Here is a 23524-nt window from a genome sequence, read left to right on the forward strand (position 1 = left end):
CAATTTAAAGGCAATGGTACCAAATACTAATTGAGTGTACGTAAACTTCAGACCCACTGGGAACGTGATGAAAGAAATAAAAGCTGTAATAAATCATTCTCTCTACTATTATTCTGGCATTTCACGTTCTTAAAATAAAGTGGTGATCCGAATATTTACTAGGATTAAATGTCAGGAATTGTGAAAAACTGAGTTTAAAGGCATTTGGCTAAGGTGTATGTAAACTTCCGACTTCAACTGTATATTCATCAAATACAGGGTTCACATAGAGTTCCACACATATTTATCTTACCCATCTACACACAATACCCCATAATGGCAAAGTGAAAAGGTGCTTTTTTTTGCACATTTATTGAAAATGATTTACAAAAATATCTCATTCACATAAGTATTCTGAGTCAATATGTGATTAGACCTGTAAGTCTTTCTTGGTAAGTCTCTAAGAGCTTTCCACGCCTGGATTATGCAAAATTTTTAAGTCTACACAGGTACATTTAAGTCAAAACTAACTCGGCCACTCAGGAACATTAACTGTTTTTTTGGTAAGCAACTCCAGTGTAAGCAACTCCAGTGTACTATCCGATGGATAGTAGACTGAACCAGGTTTCCTCCAATATTTTGCCTGCGATCAGCTCCATTCCGTTCATTTATTTTCCTGAAAAACTCCCCAGTCCTTAACGATTACAAGCATACCCATAACATGATGCTGCCACCAATTTGTTTGAAAATATGGAGAGTGGTACACAGTAATGTGTTGAATTGGATTTGCCCCAAACATAACTTTTTGTCCTGAATACAAAGTGTTAATTGCTTGCCACATATTTTTAAGTATTACTTTAGTGCTTTGGTGCAAACAGGATGCAATATTCGTATTCGGTACAGGCTTCCTTCTTTTCTCTCTGATTCTGGATCACAATACTAACCTAACTGACAAAGTGACTTGTCTTTTAATTTTATTTAGGCTTGCCATAACAAAGGGGTTGAATACTTATTGACTCCAAAAATTGCAGCTTTCCATTTTTAATTAATAATAATAAATAAAATAAATTCAATGACAGTATGGGCTATTGTCTGTAGACCAGTGACAAAAAAAAATCTAAATGTAACAAATTTGAATTCAGGCTGTAACAGTACAAAATGGGAATACTTTCTCTAGGCACTGTATCTTCCACAGAGGAACAAGTGAGGCATACAGTAGAGAGTTCCAGGACACGATACCTCAATGCTCTACGGCCACTGTGGAAGCCCTTCATCTCAGGCCAACCGGGATGGCTTTGAAAGATGTTCCCCCGCAAAAAGTGCTGCAATTAGGTCGTTCAAATTAAGGAGTTTGAATCTCTTTGAAAGACCATAGCACCCAATCTAATTAGCCAGTTCTTAATGAGTTAGTATTTAGCCAAGGAGTGCCTCACACACAGGGAGCCATTGTGGGCTTGAACTTTGTGTGAGATTAAACCCCACTTGGAGAGAATTACTTACAGTAGTATGGGTATGCTTACTTTATGCTGTTATAAAGAGACCAATTCTGTGTCATCGAGGGGTTCAAATACAGGTTTCTGTGGCTCAAACTAGCTTAGTTTGGATATTTGCAGCCAACCCAGCTGCAAATGATTCCTTTCAACCAGTTACCGACTGCATGTAAAAAGTTATACTTCACCCCATCAATTCCAGGCAGACCTATTTGATGTGAATCACACGGTCTGGCATTGTGAACATCAAATACCTTCCCAGATGCATTTGGTGTTTGACAACATCCCACTAACAATACATCATAAAGCAGTGCCTTTCGCCCTCTTCGGAACCCAATAGCAGCTTTCATCAGGGAACTCCAGAAGTCCCATGGTAGGGCTACTGCTGTTCATTTCTACCCAGCACCGCCCCTTCATCTGCAGGAACGCGCTCTGCCTCTGACCCCCAGGACCTTGGAGAGACTGCATTAATTTTCCTGGCACAAATCAATTGGAGAAGGTCTGGGACAGGAAGAAAGGGCTTGTTATTAGACCTGCAGAAGGAGAAGGAAGCCATCCCCTCATTGGGAGCGTACAGCTCTTTTATGGCCAATAGAGGGACAGGGGGTGGCTGGGTATGGGAGGTAGGGGACAAAGGGATTGTTCATTTCCTTGAACCCCAACTAAGAGCCATTACAAATCGATTTGTAATATATGGTTAGAAGATGAGGGGCTATAACAATTTGTAGTGTGATTCAATGTGCATCTTCCGGTAAATCACAAGGGGCAAAGCATATGAGACTGATTAAAAATATATATTAAAAATTACAGCATTGAAGTGTCGAGATGGGAAAGAATCATTCAGATGGGGACACATGACTGCAAGTTCCAATCATGTGAATGTTTAATTTGTATCAGTTGGTCTATTTATGTGCTACTGCTACACAAACAGAGATGCAAAACATTTCCCAAAATCAGATTAGGAAACTGTGTGTGCAATAAGAATGAACAGATTCTATTTCAGTGGAGAGTAACAGACATCGGGCCTACAAAATAGAATGAATACCGGTAAAATAGCAGCACAAATGCCAGATGTGATTTTATCAACCATAAACACACGTCTACGTGACAACCAAGACAGAAAGACTGAACCATTATATGATAAGAAGCAATGTTGCCTGCCGAGTGGCGCAGTGGTCTAAGGCACTGCATCGCAGTGCTAGCTGTGCCACTAGGGTTCGAGTCCAGGCTCTGTCGCAGCCGCCCGCGACTGTGAGACCCGTGGGGCGGCGCACAATTGGCTCAGCGTCATCCGGGTTAGGGTAGGGATTGGCCGGTATCGCGCACCAGAGACTCCTGTGGCGGGCCGGGCGTCGTGTACGCTGAGACGGTCACCAGATGCACGGTGTTTCCTCCGACACATTGGTGCGGCTGGCTTCCGGGTTAAGTGGACATTGTGTCAAGAAGCAGTGCGGCTTGGTTGGGTCGTGTTTCGGAGGACGCACGGCTCTCGACCCTTCGCCTCTCCCGAGTCTATACGGGAGTTGCAGCGATGAGACAACACTAACTACCAATTGGATCCCACGATATTGGGGAGAAAAAGGGGTAAAAAATATATGAATTAATAAAAAGAAGCAATGTCAGATAGGAGAGGTACACAACTACAGTAGAGGATACAGTAGAGGATAGAAGAAAGACCACTAGAAAGAGCACCGCAGTAAGAGGGACTAAGGAAGTAAGAGGACTGGACTGCTATATGCAGAAAGGGAGTCGGGGAGGGAGAGTGCAGTTGGTACTGTATGTGTTTAAAATGTGCTGCACAATATCTGCTAATTCTATTAAGTGCCTCTGCGGTGTGTGAGGCAGTGTAGCGGTTTGGTTACGGGTTGATGTAAATGGACGGCTGGTTGACTAAATAATGCAAGAGCATAAGAATAAGGTGATTGGATGACAGAGTGGAGTAGAAGGCCTAAGCCGGGCCACCCCAGGCCTTGCCAAGTCCATTATATGTATTGGAGACATCCTGGGGATCCAGCATGGGAAGTCATGCCAGCCAGGGGAAAAAGGTGCTATTGTTCTTCCTCATCGTTGGAATGGCTTCCACCCTACGACATCCAGGTGTGGTAATGCAATGAGCAGAGAGCCTGAGACCTTCACGCATATTCGCAACATTTTTTCCAATCTGCTTTGGTGCTTTTGGACTCTTAAGAACCTACGCTAGCTCAAGGACGAACGTGGACTACGAAGTCTTTGATCATCAGGTTTTGACTTTGGCCCCCCCCAATTCAAACAATTGCAAATCAAGGTAAAACACATCGAGAATGTTGACCCGAGGTCTCACAAGAATATTATTCAGTTCAGGATTGTGACGATCAACAACAACATTCTAAAATAATCTAACTTTGTTTCTACAAACATTCTACAACTTTATTAGAGCAAGAATACACCTCTGTCAAAAGGGAGGTAGCTTTAAAAAGGTAGCTGTTGCAATATATAAGCCCTTCTTTATACATTTATAGACAGCTATGGTCTAATTCCTATCAGATCTATAGGTTTAAGTGCTTCCTCGACTTAAAATGCACTTGTGTGTGTGGAGAGAGATTGTTTGAGTTCTCTTCAGAGATATGTGTCAAGGGGGTTAGTTCCACAGCTATAATTACTCCAAAACAGGCCGGTAAACAAGAAAGAAATTGCTTGGATTTAATGTAACGATTTCTCTGATATTAACCAGCTGTACGTGACACACGGCTAGACCGCCCAGATCAATTCCACCAGGGAAGTGTCCTGTTTTCCGACAGGGCTGATGATCGAGGATGAGAGAAGGGATCACGGACAGACACTTTCTCTGTTGGCAATGTTTGGATTAGAGGCTGATGGCTCCCTGAAAATGCTCCCTCCCCCTCCTCACCTGCCCGGGCGTCTCCCTACGGAGGGGAATATATATACACTTAGCCCGGAAAGGTCAGCCAGACGGAATGTCGCAGGCAAACACGCAGCACCGGGACCCCTCGGATGAATCACAGGAGAATTGGTGCATGGCAGTGAATGAATAACCCTCCATGGCTCCCCAAACCCCATTATTTCCATCCTTTTCCAGCGGGCCAGAGATTCATGTCTGCGCATGCTGCCAGTTCATTACGGAGAAATACCATTCCTCTTCTGGCTGCGGCGGGACAGGCGGGCCCCAGGAGGACCCCAGCCCTGTTTAATTCCACATCATCCGCTCCAGTGAGGGCCTTAATCTCTGCTTGTGTGATCAATACTATATCAGTGTAAATTAAAATGACAATTTTAAAGTAATTAAGCTTGTTAATGCTCGATTCGAATGTCATTATTTGCACAAGGGGAATCAGGGTATGGCGGCGTGTGCGTGGGATGCAGGGTGGGTGGTGTGGGGGCCTAAATTACGAGTGTGTCCACAGTGACAGGCGAATACTTTAACTGGCGCGGTGGCCCCTGTTGCCGGCACTGCCACCGAGGGGGCTTAACAAAAGCAGATTAACTCCCTGCCCATGCCGGCCAAGGGACCTCTCCAATTTCGGAGGATAACCCAATTGGAGAAATTTGATTTGTAGAACCAAACCCAATTATGGCGATATTAGATGAGAAGTGGCATGGAGGGAGCGCTTGCTGAAGAAGGAGGAAAATAAAAGGGGGGTAGGCTAAGAGAGTAGAAGAAAAAAGAGAAAAGTTACACAATAAAAATGCACTTAACTCCAGAATGAAGCCCAGCAGTAATTGGGTTATTAGATTATTTTGGTCCCTCCTTTCTTTGGTTTTGAAAGGCCATTTAGAGTCATTGTGATGGTTAGAGTGAAATAAATGGGTTCCTACGTTAACCTTCCTTTCCCTCTGTGTGTTTGTGTGTATTTGTGTGTGCGTGTGACTGTCTGAAGCCACCATCCTACCCCATGTGAGGTGCTGTGTAAGTGAGGACGGAAATGAGATGATCACATTGTTTGGTCTTATTAACCGACAAAACTGACAGCCATGGAGACCAGCGGCTCTAGCAATTACCCCAATCAGACCGGTTAGAGGCCAGTCAGGGACCGCCAAACACACTCCTCCTACGGCTGTATCGCCCTGACGGACCATAATGCCATTAGAACCACGGATGTACATTTTTTTTTTACCTTCCATATGACACACAGTCATCTTTACTCCCGCTGGTGGTGCTGCAACCGACACACACTGAGGTCTCCAGTCTCTAAATACCCATACAGTACCACTCTGTACAGAGTCACGTGGATCATTTCCCTGCTGCTCTGTACACACCCATCTCTCACAATTACCTGCTAACGAGGCACGTGGTGACAGACAGGGGAGGGATGTCCTGATTAAAAGAGGCCATTTGTTCCTGAAGGCCCATGGATCACTCAGGGATCAGTCCAGTCCACTGTTGCTAAGTGATACCATTGCCATGGAAACCATGTCGTACATCTGACCGGTCTGTGTTAGGTGATATGACCAGTGTCCAATGGGACAGCATGGACATAGTGTTTGCTATCATACTGCTGGACTGTGCATCTAGTCCTATTCTATACCTCCTGTTACTCAGAAATCGAATTTGTTGAAATGTGTTTAGTATGTTGAATACAGAGTGAGTAAAAAGTAACTCAAAAGAGAACGACTATTATAGTGACCTGTGCCTCTCTGCTCCAGCATGGAAGTAATCTGTGTCCACTGTTGAGGGCTGTCCCCCAAAACCCCTCAATGGCCACCAGCCACGGCTTCATGAAATATTAAATGCAATCCAATAATGAAGAGAGACAACAGTGGGCAGAAAAACAAAGGCGACCTCTGGGTGTTTAATTAGCAGTGGGTGTTGCCCTGCATTTCTGATCAGGCCATGGTAATAGACACCTGGGGACCTGGCTGAGGACCTGCTCTTCCAAAGGGGGCGTTGCGTTGGTCAGCTTCCAGGGCAATACAATCCATCATGTCGCCTGTTGACTGGCTGTTTGTGGAAGCTGGCCTTTTAATTATCCGCTCATTTGGAGAGGTGGGGGTGGCAAGTTCTCCTCCGCAATCAATGCAAACTGTCGCTCAACGAGAATTCCAGCGGAAGGCGAATAAGATCAATCGGACTGGGCCTACACGGTGAGTCCCCCCCCCCAAACACGACAGGACAAGTGGGAAAGCTCCTGGGATAGAGTTGTGGGAGGTGGTGGATCTTGTCTTTATAGATAGATAATCCATATCACCATTTCCACTGGTGTATTACAGTTAAGGAGGCTATAAAATCACTTTCACCTGTGGGGGTGCTCTTAAGACAAAAAGGGTCCCTTAAATGGACAGAAATATTGTCAAGAAATGACCTCATTTGACAGAAAGGGGCAAACCTCCCCATACCCATTAACAGATCTATAAGTTGTCCCACCCGGGAAGAGTATCACCAAAATATTAGTAAGACTAAGTAGTAGACATCAGCAAAACATGAGTAAGCCGATACACATTGAAACGCACAGAGATGCAGGTCATAGACACACGGGCGTAGGTAGGTCATGCCTCATTCTCAGCATTAAAGCACTCTTAGCTACATTAACAATGCTGATGTCTTCAGGGGGTAGGGGAGCCCTAAACACTGGCACCCTCACACACAAGACTTCAAATATCAAGGGTAACCAAAGTCAGTCTCATGTCATTAAAGCAAACCTCTTAGAGAGCGCTGTCGGTCTATACCATCCATACGCAGGGAATGCATACTTTCTGTACAGAATATACCATACAGGAGTGCATGGCGGGAATTGAAGCATTGTTTAAATGGATTATTTAAATTATGCCTTGGGTAGTGTTTCCCCTAGAATTATTTTCAGCAGCGGTGGCAAAATTAGTGGGGAGTAATCTTATATATTGCTCCATTATCGTTTCTACATACAGTACATTATTATTTTAAAACAAATTGGGCTGGCCACTATTTAGCAGCGGCGCTTCGCCTCTGCTAAATGCATATAGGGGAAACGCTGCTTGCGTGATATGTGTAGGATCTGTATAGAAGTACACAGACTTGGTGACTATTTTAATCACTAAAACAGTCACTACAGCACATTGAGGAAACCCAGATTTTATGAAGTTCACCATCTGATTGATCAAAAACATACAGTACATTTAAATCCAAATGCTAAAAATAAACAGGGTTATACAAGTTAACATCTCCCTATATACCACCATTTTTTCAGCGATAATAACACCAGCAGCCTGATGTATTGTGAAGACCTCTCTGAGAGCTAGAAGGGAGCCCTTGAGAGGGACTGGGGTAGCTGAAATATGATCATGTTCCTGAGGGCTTAAAGAGACGCCGGGAGCCATTTAACAACGCCTCCCCTGACACTCCAACACACACAACACAATCACAAATCATAAAAGCACACACTCTCAGCGGCAAGTGCCTCTCACAGGGATGTCAGTGGGACCAGCCAACTGTATTCACAGGATGGTTATGAGGATAATCGCAGTTTAGACAAGGGTGTGTGGACACTTGCTATGATTGGTGACGTTTATTATGGGAGAAATCTCTCTTAGAAAGTGACGTTAAACCTCTGTGTATTTTATTTATTTTTGGTTCTAATGAGAATTAGTTGGTGTGGTTTGAGAATGTATTAGCGCATGGTTATTGTTACTTATTTTAGCGTCTGTGTGCGTGTGGAGGTGGAGGGGGGGCTGTGTCTATGTTCTCCAGAGAGTTGGGGGCCTGTGTGGCCTCTCAATAGCGGGAGGATTATGGAAATCAAGCCAGAGAGATTAGCTAATGGGGAAATAATTGGCAGTATCTGCCTGGTCAGCTGGGTCATGCAAATCTGGTGCTGCTGCATGAATCAATACATATGGGGATCAGATCAGCTAGTAACTATGGGCAGGGCCTGACGCCAGGCACAGAGAGCAGCTTTCACCAGGAGGGGAGAGCAGAAGAGAGCCATGGACCGGAGGAGACGTCGCCAGATAGTGCCTTCACTGATGTCAACGCTCAGCATGTGATCCCAATGCCTCAAGTCTCCACTAAACACCAACTCACTATCGCTCTCTGCCTGCTCATCAAATCTCTAGATATCCACTCGCTCGTAGGACACAGAAAACAAATGTCCTTGTAGTCAATTGATAGCAGTTGTGAATAGGAAAGTTAAGTATGAGGTTTTGGATGTTTTAAGTGGTTTACATTTGTTTTTGACTTGCGGCATATTGCATTGCATAAGACGAGTTACGGATATAACTTAACCTATTTCAAAATGAGATGAGGCGGGACAAGGTACACAATTGATAAGGACACTTGATAGACCTCATCATGAAAGCAACGGAACATCATCTCACATATACATTAAGGTTCCAATTATTATTTTTTTGATTTGCGGCAGGCCGTCTAACTCTGTTCCCCCATGCATGGCCTCTCCCCTCTCATTTTCATTCCCACCTGCTCAGCGCAACCATTCATCAGGAGCCGGGCAGAGGATACCTCCTGCCTGCTCACAAACCCATGGAGCAGGCAATAAAATGAACCTTGTGGCAATTGTTTTCCCAGACGTTTGACGGCAAGGGTGTCAACTCATCCGTTACTGAGGGCCCTGAATAAAGCAGGGCTAATGCCAGATTATGGAGTCAAGACCAGATCAATCAATGACAAAGTGGATGACGAGAGAGCTACTTCCTAGCCCTGTTCATTTGGATCAGGGAAATATACAGAACACAACCTGGCAGTGCCGTATAGTACTATAATTTTCGGGTAGAGGAGTATTATACGGTCAGATATATTTACAGTCCGGCGCACCAACATCCTTCACCCAGCCCTCCTTCAGAAAAATCCTTCAGTGGGTGTTAATTCGCTCTCAACACCTCCTAAGCGATCAATATTTTTAATTTTGGTCCGAGTTATTATTTTTCACATCACTGCGCTGGGAAGCAGAGTAAAGTGGCTCATATTTTAGCTCTAAATAGATCAATATGACAGGCTCACCTTCACTCTGCCCCTCGCCGGCTGGGGGAAGCACATCATAATGTACGGTGGCGGGGTGCGCCTGGACATCGCATGCTGGAATCACATCATTATCTGTGCCTGGCGCCCCCCCCCCCCACCCGCCAGACAGATCTGATTTACTCCCAACCCAGGTCCTGCCTGCTGCCCCTACTAAACCAATCCCACCACACACAAACACTTTATCAGAGCTCTGTTTATGAGGGTGAGTGGGACGGACGGTGTGTGTGAGCGTGAGTGCGTGTGCTTGCATGTGTATATGTGCCAGACACTTATTTGTGTGATGGTCCAGAGGAGGGCATAGGCTGAGTTCCATACATTTTTCTGCCTCTGTTCTCAATCCATTAATTATATATACCGTTTTAAGTAAAATGTTACCAAGGAGGCACAACCCGCTCTCTGTCCCTCATAATTCACTTCTGATGGCAGTTTCATTGATTGTCGCTCAACACATGTCCTGAGTGAGTGTGTGTGTACGTGAGTGAGTGTGAGTATGTGTGTACGTGAGTGAGTGAGGGTGTATGCATGCACTTACTTGCATGCCCTGAGTGCATGACTTATGGTGAGGGAGAGTTATTTCCCAACAATATTACCCTGCTGACATCTACTCCATTCAAATTGCCTCGGTGTGCTCAGTACTTCTGACCATATTGAAATAAGAGCCTAGAGATTTAGTTTGCAATATCTTAACCTGCTTACGCACTTGACGCCTTCCCCCAGACCATGAGGGCGGAGTGTGTGTGCGTTGGGCGGGAGGGGGGGGGGTTGGTCCTCCTCTTTAACCTGTGTGTGTAAACCAGTGTAGCAACCCCCCCGCCGTGACCCCCACACACTCCCTCTCGTTCATTCCCTGTGTATGTTAAAGCAGAGGAGGAGTTGCTTAAGGGGTAGGAGATGAAACAAGCCCCCATCATCTGGACTTAAAGGGGGAGGGGAGATGGTGGTGCACCGTGAAAATAGGTGATGACGCAAGCGAACACAGCGAACACACTTGCCCTGTCACCGCAGAGGGCCACTAAGTGTTCATAAATTCCTGGGTGATGTGCTGCGCTGGGTGCAGTTTTGGATGATTGTATTACTGTGGCCTGCTGGAGGCAGAAGGAATTAAGGCTACACCTTGGGAGCAGGCTGGGGTGCTGCTGGCAGTTCCTGACATGCCTCTAAAGTGGCCCAGGGCTGAGGGGACAACATGACGATGACACCTGCCTGCCTGGGGATGACTGTGGATGAGTTCAGCCATCAGCACCACTTCCCTCATCCGAACCACAGGAGATAGGGACTCCCGAGGAGTGGCGCAGCGGCTTAAGGCACTGCATCTCAGTGCTAGAGGCGTCGCTACAGATCCTTGGTTCGATTCCAGGCTGTATCACAACCAGCCCTGATCGGGAGGTCCCGTAGGGCGGCGCACAATTGGCCCAGCGTCATCCGGGGTAGGCCGTCATTGTAAATAAGAATTTGTTCTTAACTGACTTGCTTAGTTAAATAAAGGTTAAATAAAAAATATAGAACAGAGCTACTGAGGAGCAACCATTAGGTGTGATGAGAAAACAGCTGGGAAATATTATGTAAAACTAAAGAAGTTTCAAAGTAAATCTTGATAGGACAAAAAAGAAAGTTTATAGAACTTCCTAATTTGAAAGTTTAGGAATACATACCTTCCTTTGAGTCTATGTGTCAGTGTGTGTACACAGAATGTAGGTGCAGGCATGTAGGTGCAGGTATGTAGGTGCGTACACACTACATGCAGAGCTAACTGGATAGAAGGGGCGGGAGGCTGATGGGAGTGCTCCTAGCGTCTCTCAGGGTGACAACACTCCCTAGTCGCCACACCACCAGGGAAATCCAATCAAAACGTCAAGTGGAGTCGTCAAAGACAGCACCCAGCACAAATAGCAGCTAAACAGATTAAGCCAATGTGACCCTGGGCCGCAGCTGCAGGGATGAGAACGGACACGGATGCAGAAGTGGAGTGAGATTCCTGTCAGAGCACAGAGCCTGATTTATCCTCTGGCCTCGCACTCCTGTCCTGTGGAGCAAGAGAGGACGCCTTTAATTTCCCATTACAATTCTCTGGAACAACTGAGAGCTGTGTAAGGGGGGGATTGTGTGTGTATGTGTGTTAATTTGTATGTCACTCGATGCTGAAGGTGTGTGTGTGTGTGTGTGTTTGTAATACATACTGTTATACTTCGGCTATGAAGCATAGGAACAGAGTGAGTGCCGTGACAATAACTGTGAGGGTGGTGTGTTTTTGCCGACACACAGACCCCAGTCAGCGTGTGAGGAACGCTTTCCTAGGTAATAAAGGCAAGGCATTAGTGAACATCATTCCACATGACGCCCCAGCAGCCCAAAGGGCTGGGCCTGTGATAAATATTAATGGCCTGGAACAAGTGGATTGGGAGTTAAGGTTATCAGGGCGGGCTTTCCTAATTGACATTTTACCTGCTGTATACCTTAACAGCGCCGTAAAACACCAGGCCCCCCAGAGGAGGATGTGTCACTCAACCCCCCCCCACCATCACTGCACAGCACACACACCCTCCCTCTGGGAGATATGTGAAGGCTGGCCAGCTTCCCTCAATGTCTGCCTACATCCAACACTGGTCTGGCTGACAGACCGGTATGGAGTTAGGACCAGCGTTTGCTAGGATACACTGGTAGCCCACCAGTGTACTCATGTTGGACATAAAACTTAGTCCAGGTTATCACACGGGGGGGGGGGACCCTCAAAATGTTATATTTGACAGTGTACCCGTAGGGCCTATTGCCTTCTATACCAACGAAAAGCATAGCACACACAAAACCAGACCCCTCTTTGACCATTTTAACCTGTTGACATATTCGTCTCTTTACAAAACAGAAGAATCAGCCAGTGCTTCCTTGGTAAATTAAGAGGCGTGCTCAAATTACCCAAACACAGCTCACTGACACAGCTCGCACACACTCAGCCGTGGCACGGTGACGCTGCTCCTGCTGTGGTGCGAGTGTAGCATATGGCGACCCCCACCCAGCCACCGTATTCAACATAGAGACAGGACAGGTAAACTAAACACTCCCTCAGGTCGTTACCATACACTTACACTACATTATAGCACATCCGCTCGGCAGCCGTTACTGGTAGGCTCCGGGAGCCACGCGGGGATTGCCACTTTACATTATCTGGAAATTGACAGGCAGAGCAGACAACAAACAATTACCCTCGAGCAGAAATCGAAGGTTGAGAAAACAAATATGAGTGATGATGTCATGTCGTCTAAATGGCAAGCCCTGTGTGAGGCGCACTGGACAGTCTGTATCCATATTTACTGTGGCCTCGATTTGAATATCTATAAACATGTTTATTTTGTGGTTCGCTTTGCACAAATTGATTTAGAGGAAAGTTACTTCTCCAACATAGAAACAGTCTAGAACTAGAACAGTAATTGGTGCACATCTACGCTTATCCAAGATGTGAGAGTCTAAAATAAACCTGGGAGAAATCACCAAAACGTCATTGTTTAAGCGAAACGTCAGCTCATTATTTTTCTTTGCAGTGGGGGGCATACGTTTGCGATATGTTCATAATATGTTTATGAAAATAACATTTTGGACTGGCGGTGACGGTGGTAGTATGTGTACCACGGTAGTAATACAGTACCTTCTAGAAGAATAGAGAGGAGAACCATGACAGGCACGGCTCAGCAGTCACAGCAGTGGGGGGGGGGGGGTCATTAAATCACATCTATCCCCCTCTCTTTATGTGGTCAAGAGTCAGGGAATTAACTAGAACCAACATTCTTGTTTACTTCCAAATGTACTGTTGGGAGCAACATGCTATCAGCATTAAATGGATAGCATTATAAAACAAATTGCTTTTGTGGTAATCATGCGAGGGAATAAAACGGTGTATGTGCGTGCTCAGATGGGGGGGGGGGCCTGGTGTTTGGATGTTGAAGACTAATATTGAGATTATAATCAACACTGAGTATCTGGCTCTACCAAGAGGTCATGCAATGCAACTGACGTGTAGTTGTGCATGATTTTGAGGGAAAAGACCGCAAAATGAACTGAGCAACAATTTGGACCAAGCGGTGCACATCTTTGTGATAATTATGACATAATGTGCAAAATAATGACTGCAGTAACTAATACGCATGATCCATCAGACTCTCTGTAATATAAATTGCCAACTACAACATGTATAGGCTTATTACATAAGCAGACTAATGAGGGCAACAAAGACCAACATATCCTGTAAAATAAAAACATATAAAAAAAAATTAATCATGTAAAATAACAAAAGCCACAACCAACTATTAGCTGATAACACTTAAAGTTGCAGCTGGTTTCTAAATCCACAAAACATTCCAGACCATCTAGCACCACCTTGTGGTGGTCTACCATTATTGCACATTCTAATAAAATGCTGGGGTCCACACAGCTGTGGAAAATTAATACTTGATTGATTTTCTTAATTCTCTTCCTTCTAGCATCTGTGTGCCCCCAGCTTCAACTTAAAACTTCCCTCAGTCGTCTTATCTAATGTCACAACTGATGTGTCTAGAGCAGGGATCATCAACTAGATTAAGCCGCAGGCCAATATTTTCTCGAGTGGCTTGTCGGTTGGCCAAGACATAATTACAAATAATTTGTAGACTGCAAATTGACCACAAGAAGACAAAACGGATATAATATTTGACTAAAACATCATTTCAAATCTTCCTTACATTTGTATACGATCACGTGTCACTCTATTATACGTGGGAATACTTAGGAACAGTATTCAGGAACAGAATACTTAGGAACAGTATTTTATTCCAAATTAAAATAACCTGGAGCTGATTTCCTGGTGCTGTTACAGTCTTATGGGGGGGGGGTTGCAAATAAAACTACCTGCGGGCCCGTTGGGCAACAATGGTCTAGAGCTTTCTGATGAAAATGGCTGCTGTGCAACACCCGGGTGAACGCAACACATCTGTGGTGAGTTAAGACTGTGTGCGGTAAACAAATCTCCTGAGATCTACAAGAAGAGAACCACTTAGCAGGGGCAAATGGACCACCCGCACTTACTGTGAAATGTTCCTGGGATTTGTAGTTCTCGTCGAGGTAGACACGGGCTCTGCTGTACTCCTTCATGGCATCACTGGACAGCAGCTCTCTAGAAGAGAGGACACATCACAATATGGCCCCATCAGTCTTCAGATACATGGGTTGATGTATTTATCTTCCTTTAAATCAACAACATGATGATATGTAGGATAAATATGAACATGGTGGAAGTGTAGTTCTTCCATGCTAGCTGTTCCGGTACACTTTCAGTCATTGCGCTAACGCTAGTTAGCAATGGCTAGCCAAATTACCTTCAACTCCATGCAAACTGCAATTAACTTCCTTAATTGCCCTTTAAGGGAGACGGGATTAGGAACAGGAGATTGTGACTGTATTAGGATACTGTTAAATCTGTTGAGGCCTCAGACAGTCTATTCTGCTTATCAATATCCCCCTCCTAATAAAGTTCACACCAGGACACCCTAAATTGTTTGAAAGAGGTTACATAAGAGAGCACTTGATAAAATCTTGTTAACAAATATCAAATATCTTATACACCCCCATTGACCTAAAGCATTCAGTTTGTACATCCTATGACTAAACAAGAAAGACTAGCTACACAAATAAGCCCTGCAAAACAGTTTATTCAATAATGATGGTCGTATAGTACATTCTTTTAATTCTTTGAACACCAAACATGAAACCAAATAAGCGGTCACCAGAAGGTGGAGTTGTTCACTCACTTTCACATAGTTTTGGTCCTTATTTTCCTGTGGACCAAGGCAGTGGTTGTCGTCTTGACAGAAAAATAACCCATAATCACCACTAGGGTTGCTATGAACACTAGAGTTGGCTGCAATTCTTCAGTGAAGGGAAATTTGAAGGGGGACCATCAAGTGTGAGGTAACTTACTTGACAAAACAATCTACGCGCGACATGGACGCATCGTAGTTCTTCCCGCCCACCTCTTGACAGTGCACTGCGATGAAGTGGGGCTTGTGTGATTGGACAGTCTGCAGAGGAGAAGAGAACAAGGCATAGCATTAAACGACTGTCTAGACACGACTACTTGCTCGATGTCATTTCATCCAGGTCATAATCATTCACGGCACAAGGAACTTCTCACCCAAATGACATATCATTCTAAACTTAGAATCGATAAAAGAAGCGTTCTTCAAGAGAGCCCTGTCCTCTAAACAGCCGGCAGAGTCAGATTTCAGATTCCCACAAATAGCTGAATTAAGGGATTTAAAACTCCCTCATAAAACACAACCACGCAACAAGCACCCATTTACTCCACAGTGCAACCCTAATAAGGTCTGGTGATTTTGGAGGTGGAAAGAAGCTGGGTAACACCCAAGACTGGGGGGAAAAATGACTATCAGAGGCCAAGATACATTATAGTCAACAGGCCAAACTGTCCCAGGTACTGTACGGTATAGTGTCAGACAGAAGGCATGTCGCTTGCTTGTTCCATGAGTCATCACGGATGTGTATCGGGCACTGTGTGCAGGGTATGACGGACAACGCCGGGAGTTAGAAACATCTCACTAGATCAATAACGAGTCTCTCACTATCAGGAAATGTCAACATTATTATGTCAGAATATAGGAAACACCAGAAAATAAAGGTGACTGATCATAGGCCTACTGTCAGAAAATAATACATACCGATGTTGGTGATCTACACTGATAAACACCTGCCCTGGTCCCAGATCTGTTTGGGCTGTCTTGCCAATATCTATGGTTATTGGCAAGACAGCACAAACAGATCTGAGATCAGGCTAACAAATACCTGGTCAGAGCAGAGAGAGTTGTTACAGAGTCATTTCCACTCCAGTCACATGACCTCTCCCATGTCCCCTAACACTAAGAGGTGTTTCTGAGTGCACTGCCAGCGAGCCCAGAGTGTTTAGAGGTGCCAACCCATAACGGAAAATCCATAGCTGAGTGAATTATAGCACTCATAAGCACTCAAAGGGTCGGGCTATGGATGGTGGGCAGGCCGTAGATCATGGTCACCCAGGAAATGTGGCCCCCCGGGGGGGTGTTAAGTCTGGTCCAAGCCTGGAGGCCTACTCTGCTCCTACTCCACTCCACCCTCCTGCATTATTATTACTAAAGGCAAAATCAAATAAAAGTAATGTAAGGCAATAACACTATGGATTTTCTATCAACCTTTGGCTTGTCACTGGGCCCCTAAGAACCAGGCTTCTCAAACTTAGACGGATTAGTGGACCTATCAGCATCCACTGGAAAGCTTCGACTCTCAAGGAGCTTTAGCTAGCCAAGTTACACTGTGTGTGAACCTGTGGACATGCGAGAGGGAAAATGCTGGACTTTGTGTGTGTATTTTGTGCTTGTGTGTGTTTGTATTTGTCCAAGTGTGCATTTTCTGTTTGTTTTTCCAGGCAGTGTAACTCCAGCTCTAGTTTCTCATAGGCCTACAGACTCAGTATCCTGAAGCCCAATTTAATCCTATTACTAGAATCAGAAATGCTATTGATACAAGCACAAACAATAACAACTATCCCAAGTTTCCTCCATCTTTCTGAATGCCAAAGAATTGGCCCATTCTATCTACCCTCAGAGGCACCTTTTGATCGATCTGTTCGTTTTCATTTCAGACTAAGAGATATAGTTCACAGATTGATTCTCAATCGAAGGCAAATAAACACATATGTACAGTGGTCAAAGTGGTGCCAGCCTAAAGAGCAGTTGACTTCTATCAGATGCAGGGAACTCTCTTGGTAGCGTAGAAGTTGCTATACGGTTGATGCCATTAGACCACACCGCACTTGTGATGACACAGGTACCGCACAGCAGAAATCTCTCCACCTCTGAACTGTTGTGAGACGGCGACATGTTTGTCAAAGGGGTGCGTCCTCTCTCTCCCACAACCCTGTATCGGTTTGGATTCCTAGGAAATTCCCTTAGTTATAGCAATGACATATTCTCATCCTTTAATATTTACTTACACACTACCCTGGAATATATAAAGGAGCTTGTTTTATTTGATGAGCAAACAATGTAGGCTAATTATGCGGAAAATAATAACCAAAAGGCCTAGCTCGTAAGTTTAGTTCTCAGTTTGGAGACATTTTCCATTCTTAATTTAAATCAATACCTAACTGTAAAACACACATCATTGATCTCCACCAGTACAAATCCATGTATATCAGCCTACATCTAAACTCATGCCTGATTCACACTATAGGGCTGAAGCAAACCGTAATGTGCTGGGTGTGATATTTTCTTCAGCAACTATGTTGGATTCGTAACCAGGCCCGCCCAGTACAGCTTGGCTTGGAACAGTTTGGCTCAGTAGTGTAAAAATGGTATCAGATCCCCACTGCTTTTGTGACCACTGGCTCACATCAAGCGCACCACTTCCACGGCTAACCTAACACAGCTGCTATCAGACTGACTCGTTTAATGTGTGTCGTCACAGCAGCCTGGGTTCTGAGTTGCAGACTGCAGTGAGGTGAGATATGCCATGTTTGTGTTATGAGCCTTCAATCCCTGGGGATCTCTGCCTGATGCCTGGATGTGGATGTAGGAGGGCAGCTGGCTGGAATGAGTCACAGTTACTGTTCCTGAAAACTACTGTATCAACGGTAGTCAGCATACCTACTTGGTGAAGCCGACTCACTCAGACGGAGCGTGGTGTTACTGTATTTAAAAAGCTGTTTAAATACAGTACGTTTCACTTTGCAATGGCAGGTGAATGGACAAAATGTGCTTGCTCTACACAAATGCATTATGTAATGATCGTTCTCGCCATCTCTTCATCATTCTCATACACTCACTGAAGACTAAAGTGCCTTGAGCGTCTGGAAAAATATACACGTCCTATCAAATAATATACATCCTAGCGTCTATAAATACATCCCGTCAATGACACAACGCACTGACGCGCACACCATTGAATGTTCTTAGAAGTGAATTCCAGTGCCAGATAAAAAAAAAGACTAATGATGCACATGGGTGGGAAAAAAGGCCCATGTTTCTCTGAATTTTCTCACAGAGGGCCTTTGATGGGCTGTAATTTAGGGAGGATGACTCCTATTTCATGGTCTTGATTGGGAGATGGAAAATAGCGTGGCTGGAGAGAACAGTGTGAGGAGGGGGGGATCAAATGGGCATGTGATGTGACGAGAAGTCTTTTCTAAACACTAAACTCTGTCCATCTGTTGCCGTTCATTCACTCCAGACTTTACAACACTGAATCTATTCATCTATAATCATACACACACATGTGCATACGCACAGACACGCACAAACACAACCTTTCATTCACTTTTGAGTCACACAGCCAAATACAGTGCCTTCGGAAAGTACTCAGACCCCTTGCCTTTTTCCACATTTTGTTACGTTACAGCCCTATTCTAAAATTGATTAAATTCTTCCCCCCCCCCCTCGACAATCTACACACACAATACCCCATAATGACAAAGCAAAACAGTTTTTCTTAATTGTTGCTAATTTATTAAAAACTGAAATATCACATTTACTTAAGTATTAAGACCCTTTACTCAGAACTTTGTTGAAGAACCTTTGGAAGCGATTACAGCCTCGAGTCTTCTTGGATATGTCGCTACAAGCTTGGCACACCTGTATTTGGGGAGTTTTTCCCCATTCTTCTCTGCAGATCCTCTAGAACTCTGTCAGGTTGGATGGGGAGTGTCGCTGCACAGCTATTTTCAGGTCAATCCAGAGATGTTCAATCGGGTTCAAGTCCGGGCTCTGGCTTGGCCACTCAAGGACATTCAGAGACTTGTCGCGAAGCCACTCCTGCGTTGTCTTTGCTGTGTGCTTAGGGTCATTGTCCTGTTCAAAGGTAAACCTTTGCCCCAGTCTGAGGTCCTGAGCGCTCTGGAGCAGGTTTTCATCAAGGATCTCTGTACTTTGCTCCGTTCATCTTTACCTCGATCCTGACTAGTCTCCCAGTCCCTACCGCTGAAAAACATCCCCACAGCATGATGCTGCCACCACCATGTTTCACCATAGGGCGGGTGCCAGGTTTCCTCCAGACATGACGCTTGGCATTCAGGCCAAAGAGTTCAATCTTGGTTTAATCAGACCAGGTTTAAATCAGACCAATCTTCTTTCTCATGATCTGAGTGTCTTTAGGTGCCTTTTGGCGAACTCCAAGCGGCCTGTCATGTGCCTTTTACCGAGGAGTGGCTTCCATCTTCCCACTACCATAAAGGCCTGATTGGTGGAGTGCTGCAGAGATGGTTGTCCTTCTGGAAGGCTCTCCCATCTCCACAGAGGAACTCTAGAGCTCTGTCAGAGTGACCATCAGGTTCTTGGTCACCTCCCTGACCAAAATAAATAAAAAAGTCAAGGGGTCTGAATACTTTCCGAAGGCACTGTATATGTCACACACTCCTCACGTGTATAAAAAAAATTCATGCACACAGTTCGGCAATAAATCAGGGGAAAAAAACATTTTAAAATTATGAATATTCTCCCGAATCATATAACAACTTAGAATAAATTAGCCATGTACTCTAGTAATGACTACCTAATTTCTCTAAGTCATGTGACTGGAAAGGAAAGGGGGATGGATACCTAGTCAGTTGTACAACTGAATGCATTCAACTATAATGTGTCCTCCGCATTTAACCCAACCCCTCTGAATCGGTGCCCGGGCAACAGTGGGTTAACTGCCTTGCTCAGGGGCAGAACGACAGATTCTTAGCTTGTCAGCTCGGGGATTCGATCCAGCAACCTTTCGGTTACTGGCCCAACGCTCTAACCTGTGAGGCCAGTGGCCCATGACAGCCAGGTAAGGTTTCCAATGCAAATAGACTGAGGGATCATTCGTGCTGAGCAATTACTTTTTTTTTTTTACGTTGGTTCACATTACCTGACTTAAATAAAATATTTTGGTTGTGTATATTACATATTTGTTTTTGGTATGATGACTATTATTTCATTAACAAAACTCTGATAACGGTAGTGACTGCCAATTGTTGCTTATCACTTATTAATAAACCATCCTTTATTCACTGCCTGCTGTCTGACAAAATCATTATTTCAGCAGTTCTTCAAAGTAGATAAGGCATACTTTTAACACTGCTAAATAACAATCCTGGACGGGAAGGAGCCTATCAGAACAGGCAGCTGTAGGCACAATGGATTCTGGTCATTGTAGAGAATGACCACGTTATCTGCGCTTTTTCTAGGATGAGTTGGACATGTCCCAAATCTCTAGAGAGATCATGTGTTGAGCTCGCAGAAAAAAAGTACTAACTAAATGGAATTCAAGTCATTGAACCGACGTCGGTCAATAACAGTTATCTAACCCATCCGACCCCAATAGAATTCTAGAACGATGCTGTAGATTACTGAGAGTTTTCCAGATAAAGCAAATTCTCTCACACAGACATAGCTCAAAAACAAAGAACAAATGACAATTACACTTTGACTTATAAGTAGTTTTAAAGAGCACAACCTCTTCTTTAATATGACACCACATTCATGTCAATGGGAGTAACACTCATTTTGTCTTCCATTCTGTAAAGACACTCACTATCAAAAAACGATGAACACTCAACAAAAAGCTCTAGTTTTTAAAATTGTAGTAATTGACTAAATTACTTTAAAATGTATAATATATTATACTTACAAATATAATTTTTTTATCTCCAAAATGTGATCAGATGTAACGTCCTGACCAGAGTTCTTATGTGTTGTGCTTGTTTTAGTGTTGGTCAGGACGTGAGCTGGGTGGGCATTCTATGTTGTGTGTCTAGTTTGTCTGTTTCTGTGTTCAGCCTAATATGGTTCTCAATCAGAGGCAGCTGTCAATCGTTGTCCCTGATTGAGAATCATATATAGGTGGCTTGTTTTGTGTTGGGGATTTGTGGGTGGTTGTTTCCTGTGTCAGTGTTTGTGCCACACGGGACTGTGACGGTTAGTTCATTTGTATAGTTTCTTGTTCTTTGTGTAGATTAAATCATGGAAAGTTACCACGCTGCACATTGGTCCACCGATCCTTCTCGCCTCTCCTCGTCTGAGGAGGAGGACGACTTAGACTGCCGTTACATCAGAGGACAATATTCAGACAGTATGTCAAAACCCACACAAAGTAGGCTATTTGATTGACAATTCTTACTTCTGTAACAATGTAAAATGCAAAAAATTACTCAGAGACCATTTCAAAATATACAGTATCTTTCAAGATTAAGTACAGACCAGGCCTGACACAAAATCTAGAAATAGTACAGTAGCTTACTTTGACAACAATTCAGTGAATGCAACAAGTATTAGATAGACAAAGAGAGAACATGCAAAACACAACTGTTCAAAGACAAAAAAAAATTCAAGTACACCATTTCCCTAAAAGATCTGTAGGACAAATTCATATTTTACACTTTCACCTTAGTGTTTGTCTTTACCCAACAATATGTCATGGAACTTCTGGAAGCACAACCCCACCCTGCAAAGTTTCACAGAACACATAGAGCACCAGAAGGAGGTTTCTTCAACATCTCCCACTCTTTGACCTGCAACCACTCTGGATGCACACCACACACCCTCTCTTGCGCCCTTCAAACTTCACCTGCTTTCTAATGAGTTCCACACGCCCTGGTGCCACAGTCTTGGCTCCCCTCTTCCTGCCACTGTAGCATTATCACAAAGTGAATGCACAAGCTGCATTTCGAATGCCTTTGTGGACCAGCGCCTGCGATTTCTGGGAGGGGCATTTGCAGGTTCCCCCACACAATGTACGCATTTATGATGGAAATGAGCATCCACCAAAACACATACTTCCATAAATGTATGCTTGTGCGTCCAACATTGTAATAGCGCCTCAGTTGGTCAAGATGGTCAACCCCGCCAATTTTCTTGTTGGAATCCATTACAAGCTCTGGAACAGATACAAGTTCCTACCACTTTTAAAAACAACTCCAAAACCCTTGCCACTGTCACTTGAGGCCCAGGCTGTGTGGTACAAGGGTGAATGGTGGGACTTGGGGCAGACACACTCCATGGAAACGTAGGCTCCCCTCTCGGGTGTGCTCTCACTCTTCCCCTCCCTTCACTCCCTCCGCTTCCTGTATGATGGCGCCGACAGAGATGGTCACCTCGCTTCAGGTCCTTAGAAAACTATGCAGTTATTGGTTTTTGTTTGTATTATTTCTTACATTGTTAGCCCAGATAATCTCTAGTGTTATTACATACAGCCTGGAAGAACTATTGGATATAAAAGCGGTGTCAACTTACCATCATTACGACCAGGAATACGTCTTTCCCGAAGTGGATCCTTTGTTCGGACCTCCACCCTGGACATGGGATCTTATCCCATAGGCCGACCAAAAACAACGCGGTCGCCGCAGGAGAGGCAGACGGAGCGGCCTGCTGGTCAGACTCAGAAGGCGAGAACACCATCCACCGCTTCCGAGCATATTACCCGCCAATGTCCAATCTCTAGATAACAAGGTGTTCGAAATTAGGGCACGAGTTTCCTTCCAAAGAGACATCAGAGATTGTAACATTCTCCGTTTCACGGAAACATGGCTCACTTGGGATATGTTGTCAGAGTCGGTACAGCCACCCGGTTTCTTCACGCATTACGCCGACAGAAACAAACATCTCTCTGGTAAGAATTATCTTCCAAGAGAGTTCTCTTCGATTATAGTCACAGCCGTGAATATCCCCTCCCCCCTGATTGCTTAGATCACGTGGACCGGGATATGTTCCGGATAGCCTCAGACAATAACATTGACGTAAACGCTGACTCAGTGAGCGAGTTTATTAGCAAGCGCATCAGAGATGTCATACCCTCTGTGACCATTAAAACCTTCCCTAACCAGAAACCGTGGATTGATGGCAGCATTCGCGCAAAACTGAAAGTGCGAACCACCGCTTTTAATCATGGCAAGGCGACCAGAAACACAACCGAATACAAACAGTGCAACCACTCCCTCCGCAAGGCAATCAAACAAGCAAAGCGTCAGTAGAGAGACAAAGTAGAGTCGCAATTCAACGGCTCAAACACGAGATGTATGTGGCAGGTTGTACAGTCAATGACGGATTACAAAAAGAAAACCAGCTCTGTCGCGGACATC

General features: G+C 44.5%; 1 protein-coding gene across 4 annotated transcripts in view; it reads right to left on the bottom strand.

Moving 5' to 3' along the window:
* The window catches only part of LOC139562071 (inositol polyphosphate-5-phosphatase A-like), a 268112-nt gene that overhangs the window by 151607 nt on the left and 92981 nt on the right, over positions 1–23524 (bottom strand). For all 4 annotated transcript variants that reach the window (XM_071379382.1, XM_071379386.1, XM_071379384.1 and 1 more), the window contains exons 3-4: positions 15355–15455; positions 14464–14551 (exon numbers count right to left, since the gene is read on the bottom strand). In XM_071379382.1, the coding sequence (XP_071235483.1) occupies positions 14464–14551; positions 15355–15455 (189 nt within the window). The remainder of the gene's footprint in view (positions 1–14463; positions 14552–15354; positions 15456–23524) is intronic.

The sequence above is a fragment of the Salvelinus alpinus genome, chromosome 32, assembly GCF_045679555.1.
Source record: "Salvelinus alpinus chromosome 32, SLU_Salpinus.1, whole genome shotgun sequence".
NCBI classification, from domain to species: Eukaryota; Metazoa; Chordata; class Actinopteri; order Salmoniformes; family Salmonidae; genus Salvelinus; species Salvelinus alpinus.